Source organism: Rhopilema esculentum, chromosome 16, assembly GCF_057945365.1.
Source record: "Rhopilema esculentum isolate cy_ngs chromosome 16, ASM5794536v1, whole genome shotgun sequence".
Lineage (NCBI taxonomy): Eukaryota > Metazoa > Cnidaria > Scyphozoa > Rhizostomeae > Rhizostomatidae > Rhopilema > Rhopilema esculentum.
In genome coordinates this window covers 6,012,860-6,031,791 of record NC_142830.1, presented here as the reverse complement: position 1 = coordinate 6,031,791, position 18,932 = coordinate 6,012,860, and the positions used below count along the sequence as shown (strand labels likewise).

Here is an 18,932-nt window from a genome sequence, read left to right as displayed (position 1 = left end):
GTAAACGCGGCGCCTATCTGAACTAATTTTGATGCGGATAAAATTTATCCGTCACAGTGTAAACGAGGTACTAAAGTGATATGAATACAACCAGACAAAATTTTGCGTTGCCTGCAGTCATCTCGACTCAACAGATGAGACTCGTAATTTCTAAAGACTCTACCACAGTCTCCTGATAATGGATCTGTAGAGCAGCAACAGGCAATGTTATCCTATTAATCATAAACACATAAATTTGTCTAATTTTTATTTTTTTGCTGTTTACTTAATTTTTTCATTTGGAGACTCTCAGGAACATGCACGAGAATTGCAGGGGTTCGTTGACTCCTTAATCCGTTTCGAATATGCACAGCAATGTGCTTATATGATTAATCTGAAATGAGGTTAGCCAATATTCAAGCCTGGAACCGAAGAATTAGTTAACTTTAAGGTTTTTTTTTCAGAGCATTGATATTGTTTTTTGTCAGCAGAGGTAAGCGGCAGTTTGTTGCTAGGTATCATTTTAAGTTAAAGCCAAAAATTTTCAATAAATAAATTAGTCTTAGATACAATTATTTAGAAAAATTTTGAGAGCAAATAAACAAATAAACATCTCATTCATATCGTGCAGATCATCTCTTCCGAAAAAATTCAGTAACAGTATCAGCATTCATTCTTATTGTAGCCAAAGCCAAAAAACAGGCAATACTATATTTTTTGCTTATTAAATTTGACCTCTGAGAGATTAGGGTTGGGAGCGATGACACGCACATTTGCTGTAACATTCGGATATAAGTTATGATTGTTTAAAATAAATGTCTTGTTGCACTTTTGCACTTAAACTAACATAAATAGTAATATATTCAAAACAGCAAAATAATTTGAAAGTAAATGCAAGTAAAACCAGTAGTTGGTAGTTGATAGTATTTGAAAATCCATGAAAAAATGTATTAGATGCAATATAAATGAAACCACAAAAAGGCAATAGCCTTGTTCGCAAAGTTTGCAGTCCAAGTCCATGTTTTTCTAAAATTTTACTTTATCTTTTAACACAAAGGTTTGTGCAAGTTTTATCGAAATTGAAATCGCTAGCTAGTTGGTAAAGAAAGAAGACAGTGAAGCCAAGGCTACTTACATTTCATGATTATGCAAAGAATGGGTGTCATAGCTTCAACCCATGCCAAAACACCTAAAATACTTCCCTAAACTTTTCATGCATCCCTCTTAATCCGAAACATCCCCCTTAATCCAAAACTATGCTGAATATTTTTATGTTTATGATGTTATGATGTAAGCATTATTTTTGATATTCCAAGTTGTTCTGCAATCAAATATGAATAAAATTTTTCTAATCAGCATTGTTTAGGTAGCAGGGGGGGGGGGTTGAGTCGTGGGTGTTTGTTGTTGGCAGTTGGGTGGTCCGGAGAAGTAGAAAGGGCGCTCCATTGCAGCTTTCAAGAGGTTCCTGCAAGGATTGTTGATATAAATCGTGAATTTCTTGCACAGGGAGATAAAAAATCATTGCTCTCGTGCTTTGCCAGCAGAATTATTACGAATAAAAGGATCGTACCTAAATAATTTTAAGTGATAAGTAAGGTTTTGGCATGTTAGTGGAGTATTTACCATACAAAACTTCGCGATAAATTTAGGGAATGTTTTATGTTAGCGAATGAAAAATAGCTTTATATACCCTTGTATATTGGCAGCAAGTTAACATAGTATTTATCAGTCAATACAGAAAGAAAATATAGTCATGTTGGGCAAACCCTGTTGCTAAAGTTTAATATCTCTGAAGAATAATAATTAAATAACATGTTCTTATTTGTCTGGAGAAACACTAAGCACAGAATTTGAATAACCTCTGCTTTCTGTATTCAAATACTTCCCCCGAAACTACATACACCTCATTACCATTATGTTATAACACCCTGTCGTATTAAAGATATTTATTTTGAATACATTTCCATGTGCATCGACGTATCAGGCTCAGTCATGTTAAGTTTTATCTTGGAAAAATCTATAATGATTTTTGCTTAAGAATTTATGCCCTGTTGGCAATGCAGAGCTATGTTAAAGAAATTTTCACGCTTCTACAGATTCTTCAGGACTCATTTCCTCACTTCTCTAAACGTGTTTAATCACTTACTAAATAAACCAAGCGAAATCTCCCTAAGCAATCACCGGCTTTGATTGGTACAAATTAAGTCTTTTTGAAACTATTTTCCCCTCAAATAGATTGTAAACAGTAGAGGTCAAATCAAAGCTGCATGTTGCCAGGCTATCTAAAAATTCTTAATGCGAATGTCATAGATTTTATTAATAAACTTTTCCCTTATTTTCTTCGTCAATTTTACTAAAAAGAAGATACTTCGGCTTTTAAAATCGTTTGCAAACACTGTTTTAATTCTTATTCTTCTTTGTAATATATAATTGAAAACCTGTTTGCTTCTGCAAAATCATCAATTAAGCTTTTTTTGTTGGAGAAGGCAAAAGTAAATCTATAAAAGCCTTGGATTGTATGTAGTGGAAGTCACTTTGTCCTCAAGAGGAAGAAGCGTTGCTCTGCATATGTAAGTATTCGAAGACCCAGTACTATTATTTGGTTGCATTTGCTTTTCTATGAAATTGCTTATTATATCTATTAACGAATTCGTAATCAAGATAATCAATCATGCTGATACCACTACTTTATATACTATATTCCATTGCAGAGGAACAATACAATCATGCGATTGCTGAGTGTAGTTGTGCTTTGCGTTGCTGCTCTGCATTGCACAGACGGTATGCATGCCTAAATTTCTACGTTATTCATTTTGATAGGCTTTGTAGACAGCAAATACGATGGCACGGGCAGTTGCAACTTTCAAACTAACTGTAATACTTTAAAGCGTACTTAATATTGATTTTCTATCATTGCAACCTCATGAACCCATCTGCAGTATACGTTATGTTGTAAAGTTGAAATTATCTTTCTAGCCCCATTTACCACAGCTCCTTTGGTGCAGCGATTGGCAAACGTTATTTCTTCTTCTTTTCAGCTATTGCCTTGAAAACATGCGAGCGTGACTATAAGAAAATCGGGTGTTACGACGAATACTACACTAAGAAAAGTGATCTCATTTTCTCCCAACGACACCAAGTTCAATGGGGAGACATAGCGGCATTTATGCATCAGTAAGTTGCATGCCAAAACATTTTTATTAAATTTTTTTGCCTATTATTGCTCATTGCAACCACGAAAGATCTGTTAAAAATAACATAATGTAAATATGCCTTACTATGCAGAATCAAAATACAATGCTGCCTTTTTGAGCTTTCTGATAGCTTGGTACTAACTTCAGTATGCAGCCTGATATGACCATCAGGGGGATAAAGCAAGACCAATCATTGTATAAAGTCATTCGGAAGCCACTGACTGATTCGAAAAAATATTCTAAATTGCAATTCATTCATGTATTTTGTACATTTTGAGAATGAGCTTGGCTATGAATATTGTCATTTTGTAAAAAATTGAGCAAATAAAAAGCAGTTTCTGTTCTTTCGCGACAGCCTGGCCTGTACGTGCAACGAGGAGGTGAAGAAGCAAAATGAGAAAAGAGCGACTTCTGGAAAAGAAGCTTATGTTGGATTTGCATTGCATTACTGGGGTGAATGCTTCGGCAAAACAAAGTCGCAGACCGATGCTCTGATGGGCAAAGACAAGTCACACCGCTGCACAGGCAGTCAAGACTATGCTGGCTGCTCTGACGAGCACGCTGAATGTGTTGGACATGCCAATGCAGAGTATGTTTACATGCTGCCTTCAAAATCTGAAGAAAGTAAGCAGCTGTTAGTGAAATATCTATTATAAAACATATATAAAGACAAAAACGTTACATTTGAAAGAAAAGTGGACTCTTATTGTCTCTCTTCAAAAAGCTGAAACTGGTGGTTGATTAAGAAAGATTTACGTTTATAGCCAAAAATCATTACTGCGATATGCATTCTAACCTCAATTGCTGCAAAAAGGTGACGATCTTAGCCAAATCTTTCCAAACCCCTTCTTCCCACTTTTACAATATTTTATTTGATTTGCACTTGAGCATTTCTTTAAACTTCAAACCCCTGTTGTGTGCGTGTATAGAAAGTTCTTTGTTTGTTGCTTCCTATACTAAATTTTGAGACATCAAAAATCTACAAATAAGTGAAAGTTTGAAATTCACCGGTTTAGTGACATCTATTGGCAAGATCAAACTCGTCAAAGCAATTCTTCTGTACAGGCTGCATTCAGGCATGTAGTATCTGAAGGATGCTGGACCCAAAGCACACCCTCAATGAACCCCGTCAATAATTAGCTATGGCGTGATCTAGCACGCCGCTTTGACAGAATAATGCAAAAAATCATTGCCCCTTGCTCACACTCAGTCTTTTTACCATTTAAGATCTATTTACCGCCCTTTAAAAAAATATCGTTGGATCATTCGTGTCTTTTTTATCTTTGAGAGAAGTAAGTAAGATTAAATCAATAAAATTTTGCTTAGGTGTTGATGGTGGTTATACTGAATGGATGGATTGGACCTCCTGTACTGGCAGATGTGGACAAGGATACAAAGTTCGGGAAAGAACATGCACAAACCCAGTACCAAAAGGCAAGGGAAAGGATTGCAGCGACCTTGGTAACAGCACAGAAATAGGAGCTTGTGACACAGGAAAACCATGTCCAGGTAATTTAAACTCGTTGGCTCAAACGAATTGAGAATGTCAATACAAGGCCAGGCCAAAACCAATAACGGTTGTATGGTGTGAATATTTATCAACACTTAACTGGTTAATTACGTATATGCAGGGACAACAGAACTACCAAGAAGCAATGAGGGCAGGCTTCAGGAAAAGGGCATTGAAAAAATATTATCCCCTTCTATTAATTCTTTTGAATCGCCTTTTATTCGATCTGTTTTAAATGCTTTGAGAAATGTCGACATGAATAAAGCAATACAATCAGAATTTCATATGAATATGTTTGATAACTAAAACAGGATGATGACAAGAAAACTTTTATAAAAGGAAATTCTTGCCTCTTCACCCTCCTGACTAAAGATCAAGAGGGGTGGATGCCCAACGGTTTTACACAGTTATGTCCTGTTATTACTATGTGTCAAAAATAGTAGTATGCCAATAAACAAAGTGTACACCCTGAGCTATAAGGCAGTGTGTCTGTTACGTCAACCATATGTATAGTTAATAACATAAAATCGTCAATCAGGATCACCTAATTGTGACTGGTTTAATGATATAAGTTGAACTACTTTTTAAGTGGATGGAAAATATGGACCATGGAAAAATTTTGGTGCCTGCACAAAATCTTGCGGTGGTGGAAACCAAACAAGAACAAGACCTTGCAACAACCCAGCACCAAGTCACGGTGGCAAGGAATGTGAAGGACCTGCATCAGAATCGCGTCCTTGCAATGTTGAAAGCTGTCCAGGTATCTATTCATAATGTGACTGATTTTTTTAACGTCAATTGGTAAATGACATGATAATGTAGTATGAAGTTTTGTTTGGTAGAGGCAAAAGTGGACTGGCCCACCTGGACAACAAAAATTTTCCCGGTGCCCCTTTTGTCTCAAGCTATTTTTCCAAAAGCTTGAAAACTTATTGACAACGGAGGTAAGTTATCTTTGTACAGAACTAAAAAGTATTACTCAAAAGCCATCAACTGTCAAAAGTACTTTGGCTTATAAAGCTTAGTTTCACCTTTTAATTAAGCAAAATTAAGATTAATTGCAAAGGTCCCCAATCCCTGTTATTGTAAAATCAATTAAAAACAAAAATTTGATCTTAAATCTAAAATTCTTAAATCCTAAATCATGGACTCTTAGACTTATACCAACTTCTTTTGCTAATATTTATTTATATTTTCATTCATACAACTAAAATCAGTACTGTTCTTGTTATGAGCAAAATTGACCAAAAATTACTAGTAAAACAGCTGATTGGCTAACAGATTTAGACAATTAATCACTTTTCACTTTGCAGCTATGCAAATGGATATATCTATTTTTCAGTTGATGGAAAATATGGACCATGGGGAAGTTTTGGTCTTTGCAGCACAACTTGTGGAGGTGGAGTCAAGAGAAGAACAAGGAGTTGCACTAACCCAAGTCCAAGCCATGGTGGAAAAGAGTGCGAGGGAGCTGCTTTGGAAACACTTTCATGTAATACCCAGAATTGCCCAGGTAACATTTAGTGACAGGTTTAAGCAAATATCTCAATTGCAGTGTCTCTGCCCTTTTTGAAGAACGGGATTGATTGACGAGGAAAAAAATGGTTATAGGGTGAAATTCTTTGCAACTAAAGAATGCAGCCTCAACTAATCTTACAGCCTCGTTTTTTAATTTTCCTCTTAACCTCGTTGTATACTATTGACATATGCATTCTAACCTCCATTCCCTGGAAAAGGTGACGATTCTAACCAAATTTTCCCAAACCTGTATATGCCTTTTTGGCTTAGATTATGGTTAATCATCATGCTTTCAGTCATGATTTCAGGACAATGTAAAGTTCTAATGCGTGGAAGGGATATGACCGAAAAAATCAATATTACGAACATTTGCATCACGAAAACCTACACGTACACTAAATTATGGCCCTTGATCCAAGTCAAAAATTCAGTGCAAGGAATTGTGAAGCATTTTTTAAAATGAGGCCGTAATTGTTGGGGAGACGAGCGAGCGAAAGTCTTCAAATGAGTGAGGCAACCCTCCGTCCTGGATTCAGAGAGCATGCGTAATAATAACTTCGTTCTGTGCGCATGCTCTTTGACTCCATGATGGTCTTCCAATTTCCCTTGTTTCGAAAAGGTATTTTAAGAAAGGAATGTATTTAAAAACAAACCTTCTTAAAGGATATCAATGGTTGTTAAGGCGCGTTATTGGATACAATAAAATAGATTTGAAAATGGTTATCAAACTTTGATAGGGAATTTTCGAAAAAAAGGCGATTTGAAATGAGTCGAAAAGGAACTGTAACAGAACAATAACAGACTTTCATAAAAGGAAACCTGAGAGAAATATCTTATTTACTTTGCCTTCCTTTAAACGGTTATGCTCTGTTTCAGTAAATGGAGGCTACTCAAGCTGGGGAGGATATGGCAGCTGTAGCAAGAGCTGTGGGGGTGGCAAAAAGACAAGAACAAGATATTGCAACAATCCTTCTCCCAAATATGGAGGTGAAGGATGCGGTCGATTTGGGTCTGCAACACAAACCGCCTCTTGCAATACTCATGTATGCCTTTCACAAGAATACACTAAAAGGGTGTGCGAAAGTGGTAATGTTCACTTGAGCTGCGGAGGCAGCTCGCGAATAACGCTAACCCATGCACTGTATGGAAGAAAAACAAAATCGATATGTGGAGGCTCTTCGTATTTCTGGAGCACTAATTGTGGTGCTGGCAGTTCGTGGTCAAAGGTTCATGAGTCATGTGAAGGAAGACAATCGTGCTCAGTGGGTGCGAGTAATTCTGTTTTTGGAGATCCTTGCCGGGGTACACCGAAATATCTGGAAGTCAAATTTAGATGCAAAGGTTAATACTCTGTGAAGGATGTTTGACAGTCTCATATAGCAGCTAACTTTGTAGAAGGTTTTGAATAACCAGCTACTTTATAGAAAGCAGCCCTTATACCTATAGCCTAATTAGTAGCAGCTTATATACTAGCTGAAAATAAAATCACGTACATATATAACATTGTCTTTAAACTATATTGAGTCGTATAACATTGCTCTTCAACTATATTGAGTTCTATAACATGACTGAAATTCTCTATCTGAAAAAAATCTTATGCTAGATTACTGAAAACAATGGCGGCGCCAGCCACTAACCAAAAATATTTAAGCCATGCCCTTTTAACCAACAGAAAACGCCCTTTTACCAAAATCTTTTGTTATGGGTTTTAAATTTTCCCTTGGCCCCCCCCCCCACTTTTCAACCTTTGTCGGAGCCCATGATAGGATTACATCATAAAAAGTACGGTGTCAAAATATTACCCCTCCCCCAACATTTTCTCATCGAATTTAGACGAAATACAAATCGGTTCTGCTGAGAACTGGGGGGGAACGTGTCCCCCCAGTCCTCCAGAGGCGCCGCTACTGACTGAAAAACATCTCATGCTAAAAAGCTCTTTCTAAAAATCTTGAATATCATCTTCAAAAAACAATTATACTTGATTTCTGTTCAAATAAGCGCCCGGCTCGACATTTATTCGGACATGGGCGCTAATATTTTCCTAAGGATAGCTTCTTCTTCGAACTGGGCGCTTATTTGAGTCATGGGTAGTTTACGGAATTTGTAAGGCCTGGCAAGAAATAGGCGCTCTGTCTACATGAAAGAAATTCAACATGTTTTTTCCACTATTCGTGAAAATGATGGGCTAAGTATACAATTGGGGCTCGCGGAACTATAATTACCAGAGTAAATGATAAAGTAAAAAACTTGAGAACTATTGATAAAGACTAGGTTGCAGCTTGCATCAACATCAATCTTTTGGCATTGAGTCTCTCTGTTCTTTGTCATAGAGCTAATGTTCATTAAACAATGGTGTTTGTTTATATTTAATAAAAAAATGTAATCTCCAAAATGCGAAGATAAACCGCACATTATTTCAATTTTAATTTCAAATTCTGCTGCACGCGAATGAAAAACCGCATTCCAAATTGAAAAGTCAGTTGCTTTGGTTACAGTAAATGCGGAGGAGATCAGAATAAAATGGCATAACCAATAAACTGGGGTGCTGTTCAAAAAAGTTAGGAAGATGGGCAGTGCTGTAAGCAAATTCAAAGGCCAGACCCATGATCTCACCCTTATCACACCAAATATACTTGCAAGTGTGTTTAAACTCTCTGTTTTGTGTAGAAATCATTTAAATTATTCGATGACACAAATAGATTGATAAGAAATTTCTCATTCGTGAGAAATCTATAGTAAAATAAAGGGTTGCCAACAAAGAATTCGTTCAACTAAATATGAACTCACTTGTTAAGGCAAGCTAAGCACTGATTAAGTCATTTTGAACTTTAAAAAAGGGGGCTGAGCCCCAATGAGCCCCTCACTCTCCATGGCACCAGTAAGGCAATCTTTTGAAAAGATATCTTGCTTACTCTACTGACCAATCAATATCTTAATAATAGGAACTTCCATAGCCTTGGTGTTCTCAAGCCAAGCAACAGATAACAGGAGGAATGGATCGTGTGACATCTGACGCATTGGACCCAGCTCACCGCCCGCCAAAATTGAGATGAATATAGTATATGTTATTGCTTTCAACGGGCAGCAAACATGAAAATTTTGACAGAGAAAGGGCCAAAATGTTGAAATCGCCCTTGACGACTAATGACTCTTGAAAATGTGATAACGTTGAAAACATTAGATCAGCTTTTTGCTTGTTACAATATCGTGACAGCGAAGGCCAGTTATAAAAGATTTCACTTCAAAGTAATTTTTAGTATTATACTTCTGCAAAAATTTTTGCTTTTGATATATTAATGAAACTACTACAAAAACTTAGCGATGGTTCGATTGGCAATTTTGAAAGCATTTTCTTTCTATTTCTCAACTTACAATTGATGTTTGGCGGGTTAATCAAATGGTGGGTGGCTAGGGAGATGAACAAGCGACTGCCGTGTCATTTGCGTTACGTTATACCTAACCACAAAACCAGTCCAGTAAAAAACAGCAACAGTCCTTACCAAAAAACTAAGCTGGATACTTCCTAGGTTTGTCATTTACCTAGGGGTTACCCTGTTTTATCTATAGTTTGTTTCAAAATGCAGACAAAATATGGTGTGATCTTGGATTAGACAGGCTTAAACAAAAGCAGAAGCCTTTTCTTCCTTCGAAACGACATCAAATGAGGCTGGAGGCTTCTTCTGACAAGTCATCTTCTTTCGGTGTACGGCTGCTATTTTTATTCCTTTACCTTACCAGAAAATCCTTGAATGTTACAAATTTTGATATTGAAATGAATACCATTCCAGAACTCGTTGTGATGTTTTATGCTTAGCAGAACTTTAGATTCAGAGTTCTAATGGCACTACAACTTAGGATCTTTGGGGACCTTTTATAATCCTAACATGTCGAACGGCATTTTCTTGTAAATTTAGTTTATAGATCCTATTAATATTTGGCATTTTTTGCAAAAAATGGAGAGCCTGTTGCAAACTTATTCGAATATTGCCAAAAGGATGCACCCGACCAGTTGAACTGGCGTGGGCAAGGGGCTTGAAAAAGGCCAACCTGCAACCAATACAGTTATGTCCTTGGAAAAGCTTGATACTAATTTTAAAATTTACAAGGACGGAGTTACCTGGGCCGCTGAGAGGAGGCGATGAAAATCTCGTACATTTTTTGGTAGAAATCCTATTGTTTTATCTAAAAATCCCTTGAAATCATTTTGTTTTCGTAGAAATCTCGTACGCTATATGCAAGAGCGGATTGCTCTTCGGATGGGGCAGGGATAGGCAAATTATCAATTTGCCAAATACCGTAGATCATCGAATTGCCCCACCACCCCCCCCTCGAAAAAGCCACCCCATCGAGTAATCCCCCACCCTAGAACTACAAATTGTCAATAACCCCTCCCTCGGCGAGGAGTTATCTAAATAGGTTTAAAATTAAAACGATCAAACAAGCTGGAAGCGATCCAATGGATGCAAAGACAAAAAACGATTTTTTTGTGAAAAAGATAATTTCCGAAAAAGATGTATTCGAATGCCTCATCTGCGCTGCTACGTTGCACAACCAAGAAGAGTATTTACCAGCATTTACATGACATTCACAAAAAAAGTAAGATTGTTTCTTAAATATTATATTACGAAAGCTCTTGTCAACTTATAACTGGGAGGATGTAAAGAGCTTTAACCTTCTAAAATATTTGGTCAGAATAAGAAGTCTATGGTTGAAAAAAGTAAGTTCTGTTCGTTTAAAACGAGGTATTTGCAGCATGTCGGAAAGGCAAGAGCCTACTAGATTAAATGTTTTGGAAAATCTAAGATTTTGTCTGTAAACATAAAATTTTGTGGCCGAAAAGATGTAAGGTGACGACTAGAGTTTAATGATGGGAAAATTTGTCTTTGCCACAGGCACTGCGTTGTTGTTCTAGAAAATATCTTATTGATTTTATGTTTGCAGCAAGGCAAAGGGGTAGAACTGAGACCCCTTTTTGATTTTTTTGCCGTGGTTACTATAACGGGAAATGAGTAGAAACAACTAGGAAACAAGTAGAAACGACTTGGAAAAATTTTAACTGCGGCACAATTTTATTTATTTAGTGGAAATCCTGCATTTATAGCTATGATAGTAGATGTTGAAAATGGTATTTTTATAAGAGGAATTAAACTATGAAAGCGTGATATGTATTGAAGCATTGTAAGAGCAAATCTCACTGGCATTGGGATTAAAATGAACCAACTACTGGGAAGGTCGAAATAAAGCAATTTAAATTCTCGGCTAATAATCAAGCCTCCCCCCTGAATTAAACTGCTTTAGGAACTTACTGAAACTTTATAGAGGCTTAAGGGTTGTCTTGGAAAAAAACTATAGTGCTTTTTGCTTAAAGGCAATCTGTCTCGTTGTGGATTGGTTAACGAGAACAATAGCTGGAACAATAGCCTAAACACGATTCCAGCGCTCCGCCATATTTTTTACAATGCGATAAATTAAAGGGGGACTGGAAACAATGAAAATTCATTTGTTCTTATAACCAATCAACGTCGTGACAGATTGCCTTTAAGAATTTCTGCCCTGTTCAGGGGCGGATCCAGCAAAAAACCTGACTGAGTTCCAGGCCAAGGCTAGGGTCAAGGCAAGGCAAAGCCAAGGTTGACACTCCTGGAAAATTAACGATATCTCCTGGTTTTATCTCAAAAGCTTAATAATCTTCTAGAATGCTGCGATGGTTGTGAGTATAAGACATTTGCAGTCGCCATTTCGAATTCAATGTTTTGCAGTTCCACAATAGAACGGAAACGATAGGTAGCCAATCAACTACGGGCCATTTTACAGCTCTCTTACAAATATGGTATCATTTCCGACCGAGTTCCAAACAAAAAGTTTATTGTTTCCATTCAGTCACTTCCGAGGCACAAAACGTTTATTTCCGAGTTCTAGGATTGACTGCTGTTGTCCTCCACAGCGTCTGGAAAATCGTTTCCAAATCACGACAGAGAAGAAACTGGCAATTTTAAGATTTTGAAGAGACTGAGAAACTTAGAATTTTTAGGTTTAAATTTTTAATTTAAATATTACTTGTTTCAGGAAACACTATTTTTAGCTGTATGTTGGAAAACTGATTGAGTTCTGTGCACCAAGGAACTCAAACTGGATCCGCCTCTGCTGTTGGCAATGCAGAGCTATGATAAAGAAATGTTCACGCTTGTACAGATTCTTCAGGACTCATTTCCTTACTCCTCTAAACGTGTTTAGTCGCTTACTAAATAAAGCAAGCGAAATCTCCCTAAGCAATCACCGACTTTGGTTGTTACAAATTGAGTCTTTTTGAAACTAATTTCCCTTTGAGTAGATTGTAAACAGTATGTGTTAAATCAAAGCTACATGTTGCCAGGCTATAAAAAAATTATTAATGCGAATGTTATTGATCTTATTCATCAATTTTTCTTTTATTTTCTTCATCAATTTTGCTCAAAAGAAGATTTTTCGGCTTTTAAAATCGTTTGCAAACACTGTTTGAATTCTTATTCTTCATGATAATTTATAATTTGAAAACTGTTTGCTTTTTTGAAAGGGCTTCGATAAATGTATAAAAGCCATGGAATGTATGTAGTCGAAGTCACTTTGTCATCAAGAACGAAGAACCTTGGATCTGCATATGTAAGCATTCGAAGTGTCAGTTCTTTTATTTGATTCGCAGTTGCTTCCCTATGAAATTTCTTATCATATCTATTAACGAATTCGTAATCAAATTATCAATCATGCCGTTAACAAAAATTTTGACATCATATTGATCATCACCTAAAATTGATAACTTTCATTTTGATTCATTAATAGGGTAAAAAGTGGGGCTTGTTCTAAATCTTTCGAACTGATACATCGTTGCACAAACATGTTTTTCATATCTTTAAAACATGCATATGATAATAAAGCTCGATTCTAGTTAGTTTCGCATTTACTATCTTACTTTATCTCTATTTTACTGTATTTCTGTTTTTCATAGGAACAATACAGTCATGCGTTTGCTGAGCGTAGTTGTGCTTTGCATTGCTGCTCTGCATTGCACAGACGGTATGCATGACTAAATTTTCATATTTTGTAGACAACAAAAAGAGCACGGGCAGTCGGAAACTTTCAAACTCCATGTAATACTTTAAAGCGTAATGAATATTGCTTTTCTATCATTGCAACCTCATGAACCCATCTGCAGTATACGTTATGTTATAAAGTTGAAATTAATTATCTTTCAAGCCCCATTTACCACAGCTCCTTTGGTGCAGCGATTGGCAAACTTCATTTCTTCTTCTTTTCAGCTCTTGCCTTGAAGACATGTGAGCGTGACTTTAAGAAGATCGGGTGTTACGACGAATATTACGCTAAAAAAGGCGACTTAATTTTCTCCCAACGAGACGAAGTTCTATGGGGAGACATAGCGGCATTTATGCACCAGTAAGTTGCATGCCAAAAGATTTTTATTAAATTTTTTTGCCTATTATTGCTCATTGCAACCACAAAAGATCTGTTAAAAATAACATGATGTAAATATGCCTTACTATGCAGAATCAAAATACAATACTGCTTTTTTGAGCTTTCTGAGAGCTTGGCACTAACTTCAGTATGCAGTTTAATATGAACATCAGGGGGTTGAGAGGATAAAGCAAGACCAATCATTGTATAAAGTCATTCGGAAGCCACTGACTGATTCTAAATAGATTTCTAAAAATGAACTTGGCTATGAATTTTGTCATTTTGTATAAATTTGAGCAAAGCAAAAGCGGTTTCTGTTCTTTCTCGACAGCCTGGCGTGTAGATGCAACGAGGAGGTGAAGAAGAAAAATGAGAAAAGAGCGACTACTGGAAAAGAAGCTTATGTTGGATTTGCATTGCATTACTGGGGTGAATGCTTCGGCAAAACAAAGTCGCAGACCGATGCTCTGATGGACAAAGACAAGTCACACCGCTGCACAGGCAGTCAAGACTATGCTGGCTGCGCTGACGAGCACGCTGAATGTGTTGGACATGCCAATGCAGAGTATGTTTACATGCTGCCTTCAAAATCTGAAGAAAGTAAGCAGCTGTTAGTGAAATATCTATTATAAAACATATATACAGACAAAAACGTTACATTTGAAAGAAAAGTGGACTCTTACTGTCTCTCTTCAAAAAGCTAAAACTGGTGGTTGATTAAGAAAGATTTACGTTTATAGCCAAAAATCATTACTGCGATATGCATTCTAACCTCAATTACTGCAGAAAGGTGACGATCTTAGCCAAATCTTTCCAAACCCCTTCTCTCACTTTTACAATATTTTATTTGATTTGCACTTGAGCATTTCTTTAAACTTCAAACCCCTGTTGTGTGTGTGTATAGAAAGTTCTTTGTTTGTTGCTTCCTATACTAAATTTTGAGACATCAAAAATCTACAAATAAGTGGAAATTTGAAATTCACCAGTTTAGTGAGATTTATCGGCAAGATCAAACTCGTCAAAGCAATTCTTCTGTACAGGCTGCATTCAGGCATGTAGTATCTGAAGGATGCTGGACCCAAAGCACACCCTCAATGAACCCCGTCAATAATTAGCTATGGCGTGATCTAGCACGCCGCTTTGACAGAATAATGCAAAAAATCATTGCCCCTTGCTCACACAAAATTATTGCCTCTTTTTACCATTAAAGATCTATTTACCGCCCTTTAAAAAAATATCGTTGGATCATTCGTGTCTTTTTTATCTTTGTGAGAAGTAAATAAGATTAAATCAATAAAATTTCGCTTAGGTGTTGATGGTGGCTATACTGAATGGATGGATTGGACCCCCTGTACTGGCAGATGTGGAAAGGGATACAAAGTTCGGGAAAGAACATGCACAAACCCAGTACCAAAAGGCAAGGGAAAGGATTGCAGCGACCTTGGTAACAGCACAGAAATAGGAGCTTGTGACACAGGAAAACCATGTCCAGGTAATTTTAACTCGTGGGCTCAAACGAATTGAGAATGTCAATACAAGGCCAGGCCAAAACCAATAACGGTTGTATGGTGTGAATATTTATCAACACTTAACTGGTTAATTACGTATATGCAGGGACAACAGAACTACCAAGAAGTAATGGGGGCAAGCTTTAGGAAAAGGGCATCGAAAAAATATTTACCCCCTTCTACTAATTCTTTTGAATCGCCTTTTATTCGATCTGTTTTACATGCTTTGAGAAATGTCGACATGAATAAAGCAATACAATCAGAATTTCATATGAATATGTTTGATAACTAAAACAGGATGATGACAAGAAAACATTTATAAAAGGAAATTCTTGCCTCTTCACCCTCCTGACTAAAGATCAAGAGGGGTGGATGCCCACCGGCATTACACAGTTATGTCCTGTTATTACTATGTGTCGAAAATAGTAGTATGCCAATAAACAAAGTGTACACCCTGAGCTATAAGGCAGTGTGTCTGTTACGTCAACCATATGTATAGTTAATAACATAAAATCGTCAATCAGGATCACCTAATTGTGACTGGTTTAATGATACAAGTTGAACTACTTTTTAAGTGGATGGAGAATATGGACCATGGAAAAATTTTGGTGCCTGCACAAAATCTTGCGGTGGTGGAAACCAAACAAGAACAAGACCTTGCAACAACCCAGCACCAAGTCACGGTGGCAAGGAATGTGAAGGACCTGCATCAGAATCGCGCCCTTGCAATGTTGAAAGCTGTCCAGGTATCTATTCATAATGTGTGTGATTGTTTTAACGTCAATTGGTAAATGACATGATAATGTAGTATGAAGTTTTGTTTGGTAGAGGCAAAAGTGGACTGGCCCACCTGGACAACAAGAAATTTCCGGGTGCACCCTTTGCCTCAAGCTATTTTTCCAAAAGCTTGAAAACTTATTGACAACGGAGGTAAGTTATCTTTGTACAGAACTAAAAATTATTACTAAAAAGCCATCAACTGTCAAAAGTGCTTTTGTTTACCAAAGGTCCCCAATCCCTGTTATTGTAAAATCAATATTAAATAATAATATTTTTTTACACGATTCAACCCTGCAGTTACCCTAATACAATATCAATTAAGTATAAATACATTTGTTCAATTAAAAAAAAGAGATATAATTTCAATCTAAAATGCTGTTCTTCCAGGGAGTCGTGTTTAAATAGACGAATCTGTTTTCTCTTCAAGTACTCCTTTAATTGTTTTTAAAGCGACAAATAGTCGAGAGTCCTCTAATATCAATTGGAACGTCGTTCCAGGTTTTAAGAGCAGAGTAGTTAAACTTTTTTTCACATGCTCTGTATTTGTTCTAGGAATATTCAGATCCCTACAGCAGGGCCTATTTTCGTGTGCAGTATTACACACTTTGTGCAGTATTAATTTAAAAATGTGCAGTATTGATTTCGAAAATGTGCAGTACTGAATTTTGGGATTTGTGAAAATGTCTAATTGCCGCTATCCCAGATTCTCGCTTTGTTCACAAAATGTGAATTTTCCCCGTCAGTTCGATATAGAGGTCATGTATTGCAAATCTCGTATGACCATCGGAAAGACTCCCTAATCAAAACTTAAAACAAAACGAAATGACTAGAAATTTCCAAAAATTGCAACAATAAAATTTCCTATAAAAAATGTAGTTATAAATGTGCAGTGTTAAAAATTTCTAAAAATAGGCCCTGCCCTACAGTACCTTGTTGCATAGTTTGATTGCGAGGATCTTTGCTGAACTTATCCCAAAGACTTTCTGGGCTTAATTTCTCTTAGACTCTTACCAACTTCTTTTGCTAATATTTATTTATATGTTCATTCACACAACTAAAATCAGTACTGTTCTTGTTATGTGCAAAGTTGACATAAAGACCAAAAATTACTAGTAAAACAGCTGATTGGCTAACAGATTTAGACAATTAATCACTTTTCACTTTGCAGCTATGCAAATGGATATATCTATTTTTCAGTTGATGGAAAATATGGACCATGGGGAAGTTTTGGTCTTTGCAGCACGACTTGTGGAGGTGGAGTCAAGAGAAGAACAAGGAGTTGCACTAACCCAAGTCCAAGCCATGGTGGAAAAGAGTGCAAGGGGGCTGCTTTGGAAACACTTTCATGTAATACCCAGAATTGCCCAGGTAACATTTAGTGACAGGTTTAAGCAAATATCTCAATTGCAGTGTCTCTGCCCTTTTTGAAGAACGGGATTGAATGACGAGGAAAAAAATGGTAATTGGGTGGAATTTTTTGCAACTAAAGAATGCAGCCTCAACTAATCTTACAGCCTCGTTTTTTTAATTTTTCTCTTAACCTCGTTGTATACTACTGACATATGCATTATAACCTCCATTCCCTCGAAAAGGTGACGATTCTAACCAAATTTTCCCAAACCTGTATATGCCTTTTTGGCTTAGATTATGGTTAATCATCATGCTTTCAGTCATGATTTCAGGACAATGTAAAGTTTTAATGCGTGGAAGAGATATGACGGGAAAAATCAATATTACGAAAATTTGCATCATGAAAACCTACACGTACACTAAATTATGGCCCTTGATCCAAGTCAAAAATTTAGTGCAAGGAATTGTGAAGCATTTAGGTACATTTAGGTATTCCAGTTTCACTTGTTTTGAAAATGCATTTTAAGAAAGGAATGTATTTAAAAACAAACCTTCTTAAAGGATATCAATGGTTGTTAAGGCGCGTTATTGGATACAATAAAATAGGTTTGAAAATGGTAAACTTTGATAGGGAATTTTTTTAAAAAAGCGATTTGAAATGAGTCGAAAAGGAACTGTAACAGAACAATAACAGACTTCCATAAAAGGAAACCTGAGAGAAATATCTTATTTACTTTGCCTTCCTTTAAACGGTTATGCTCTGTTTCAGTAAATGGAGGCTACTCTAGCTGGGGGAGATATGGCAGCTGTAGCAAGAGCTGTGGGGGTGGCAAAAAGACAAGAACAAGATCTTGCAACCATCCTCCTCCCAAACATGGAGGGAAAGGATGCAGTCGATTGGGGTCTGCAACACAAACCGCCTCTTGCAATACTCATGTATGCCTTTCACAAGAATACACCAAAAGGGCTTGCGAAAATGGTAATGTTCACTTGAGCTGCGGAGGCAGCTCGCGAATAAAGATAACCCATGCACTGTATGGAAGGAAAACAAATTCAATATGTGGAGGAGCCTTGTCGTTTATCTGGAGCACTAATTGTGGTGCTGGCAGTTCGTGGTCAAAGGTTCTTGGGTCATGTGAAGGAAGACAATCGTGCTCAGTGGGTGCGAGAAATTCTGTTTTTGGAGATCCTTGCTGGGGTACACCGAAATATCTGGAAGTCAAATTTAGATGCAAAGGTTAATACTCAGTGAAGGATGTTTGACAGTCTCATGTAGCAGCTAACTTTGTAGAAGGTTTTGAATAACCAGCTACTTTATAGAAAGCAGCCCCTATACCCATAGCCTAATTAGTAGCAGCTTATATACTAGCTGAAAATAAAATCACGTACACATATAACATTGTCTTTAAACTATATTGAATCGTATAACATTGCTCTTAAACTATATTGAGCTCTATAACATTGTCCTTAAACTATATTGACTGAATTTCTCTGTCTGAAAAACATCTCATGCTAGATTACTGAAAACAATGGCGGCGCTAGCTACTAAGCTCTGGGGGGAACAAACCAAAAATATTTAAGCCACGCCCTTTTAATCAACAGAAAACGCCCTTTTACCAACAGGGAACGCCAATTTTAACCAAAGGG

At 36.8% G+C, this 18,932-nt stretch overlaps 1 protein-coding gene across 1 annotated transcript in view; it reads left to right on the top strand.

The window, feature by feature from the left end:
• The first annotated feature begins 2,411 nt into the window (after positions 1-2,411).
• Positions 2,412-18,932, top strand: part of LOC135682058 (SCO-spondin) — a 26,883-nt gene continuing 10,362 nt past the window's right edge. The window contains exons 1-16 of the mRNA XM_089112934.1: positions 2,412-2,549; positions 2,691-2,760; positions 3,018-3,153; positions 3,529-3,797; positions 4,500-4,682; positions 5,273-5,443; positions 6,026-6,196; positions 7,078-7,545; positions 11,763-11,820; positions 13,184-13,251; positions 13,494-13,629; positions 13,979-14,247; positions 14,957-15,139; positions 15,731-15,901; positions 17,133-17,303; positions 18,055-18,524. Of these exons, the coding sequence (XP_088969060.1) occupies positions 2,706-2,760; positions 3,018-3,153; positions 3,529-3,797; positions 4,500-4,682; positions 5,273-5,443; positions 6,026-6,196; positions 7,078-7,545; positions 11,763-11,820; positions 13,184-13,251; positions 13,494-13,629; positions 13,979-14,247; positions 14,957-15,139; positions 15,731-15,901; positions 17,133-17,303; positions 18,055-18,524 (2,979 nt within the window). The 5' untranslated portion in view covers positions 2,412-2,549; positions 2,691-2,705. The remainder of the gene's footprint in view (positions 2,550-2,690; positions 2,761-3,017; positions 3,154-3,528; positions 3,798-4,499; positions 4,683-5,272; positions 5,444-6,025; positions 6,197-7,077; positions 7,546-11,762; positions 11,821-13,183; positions 13,252-13,493; positions 13,630-13,978; positions 14,248-14,956; positions 15,140-15,730; positions 15,902-17,132; positions 17,304-18,054; positions 18,525-18,932) is intronic.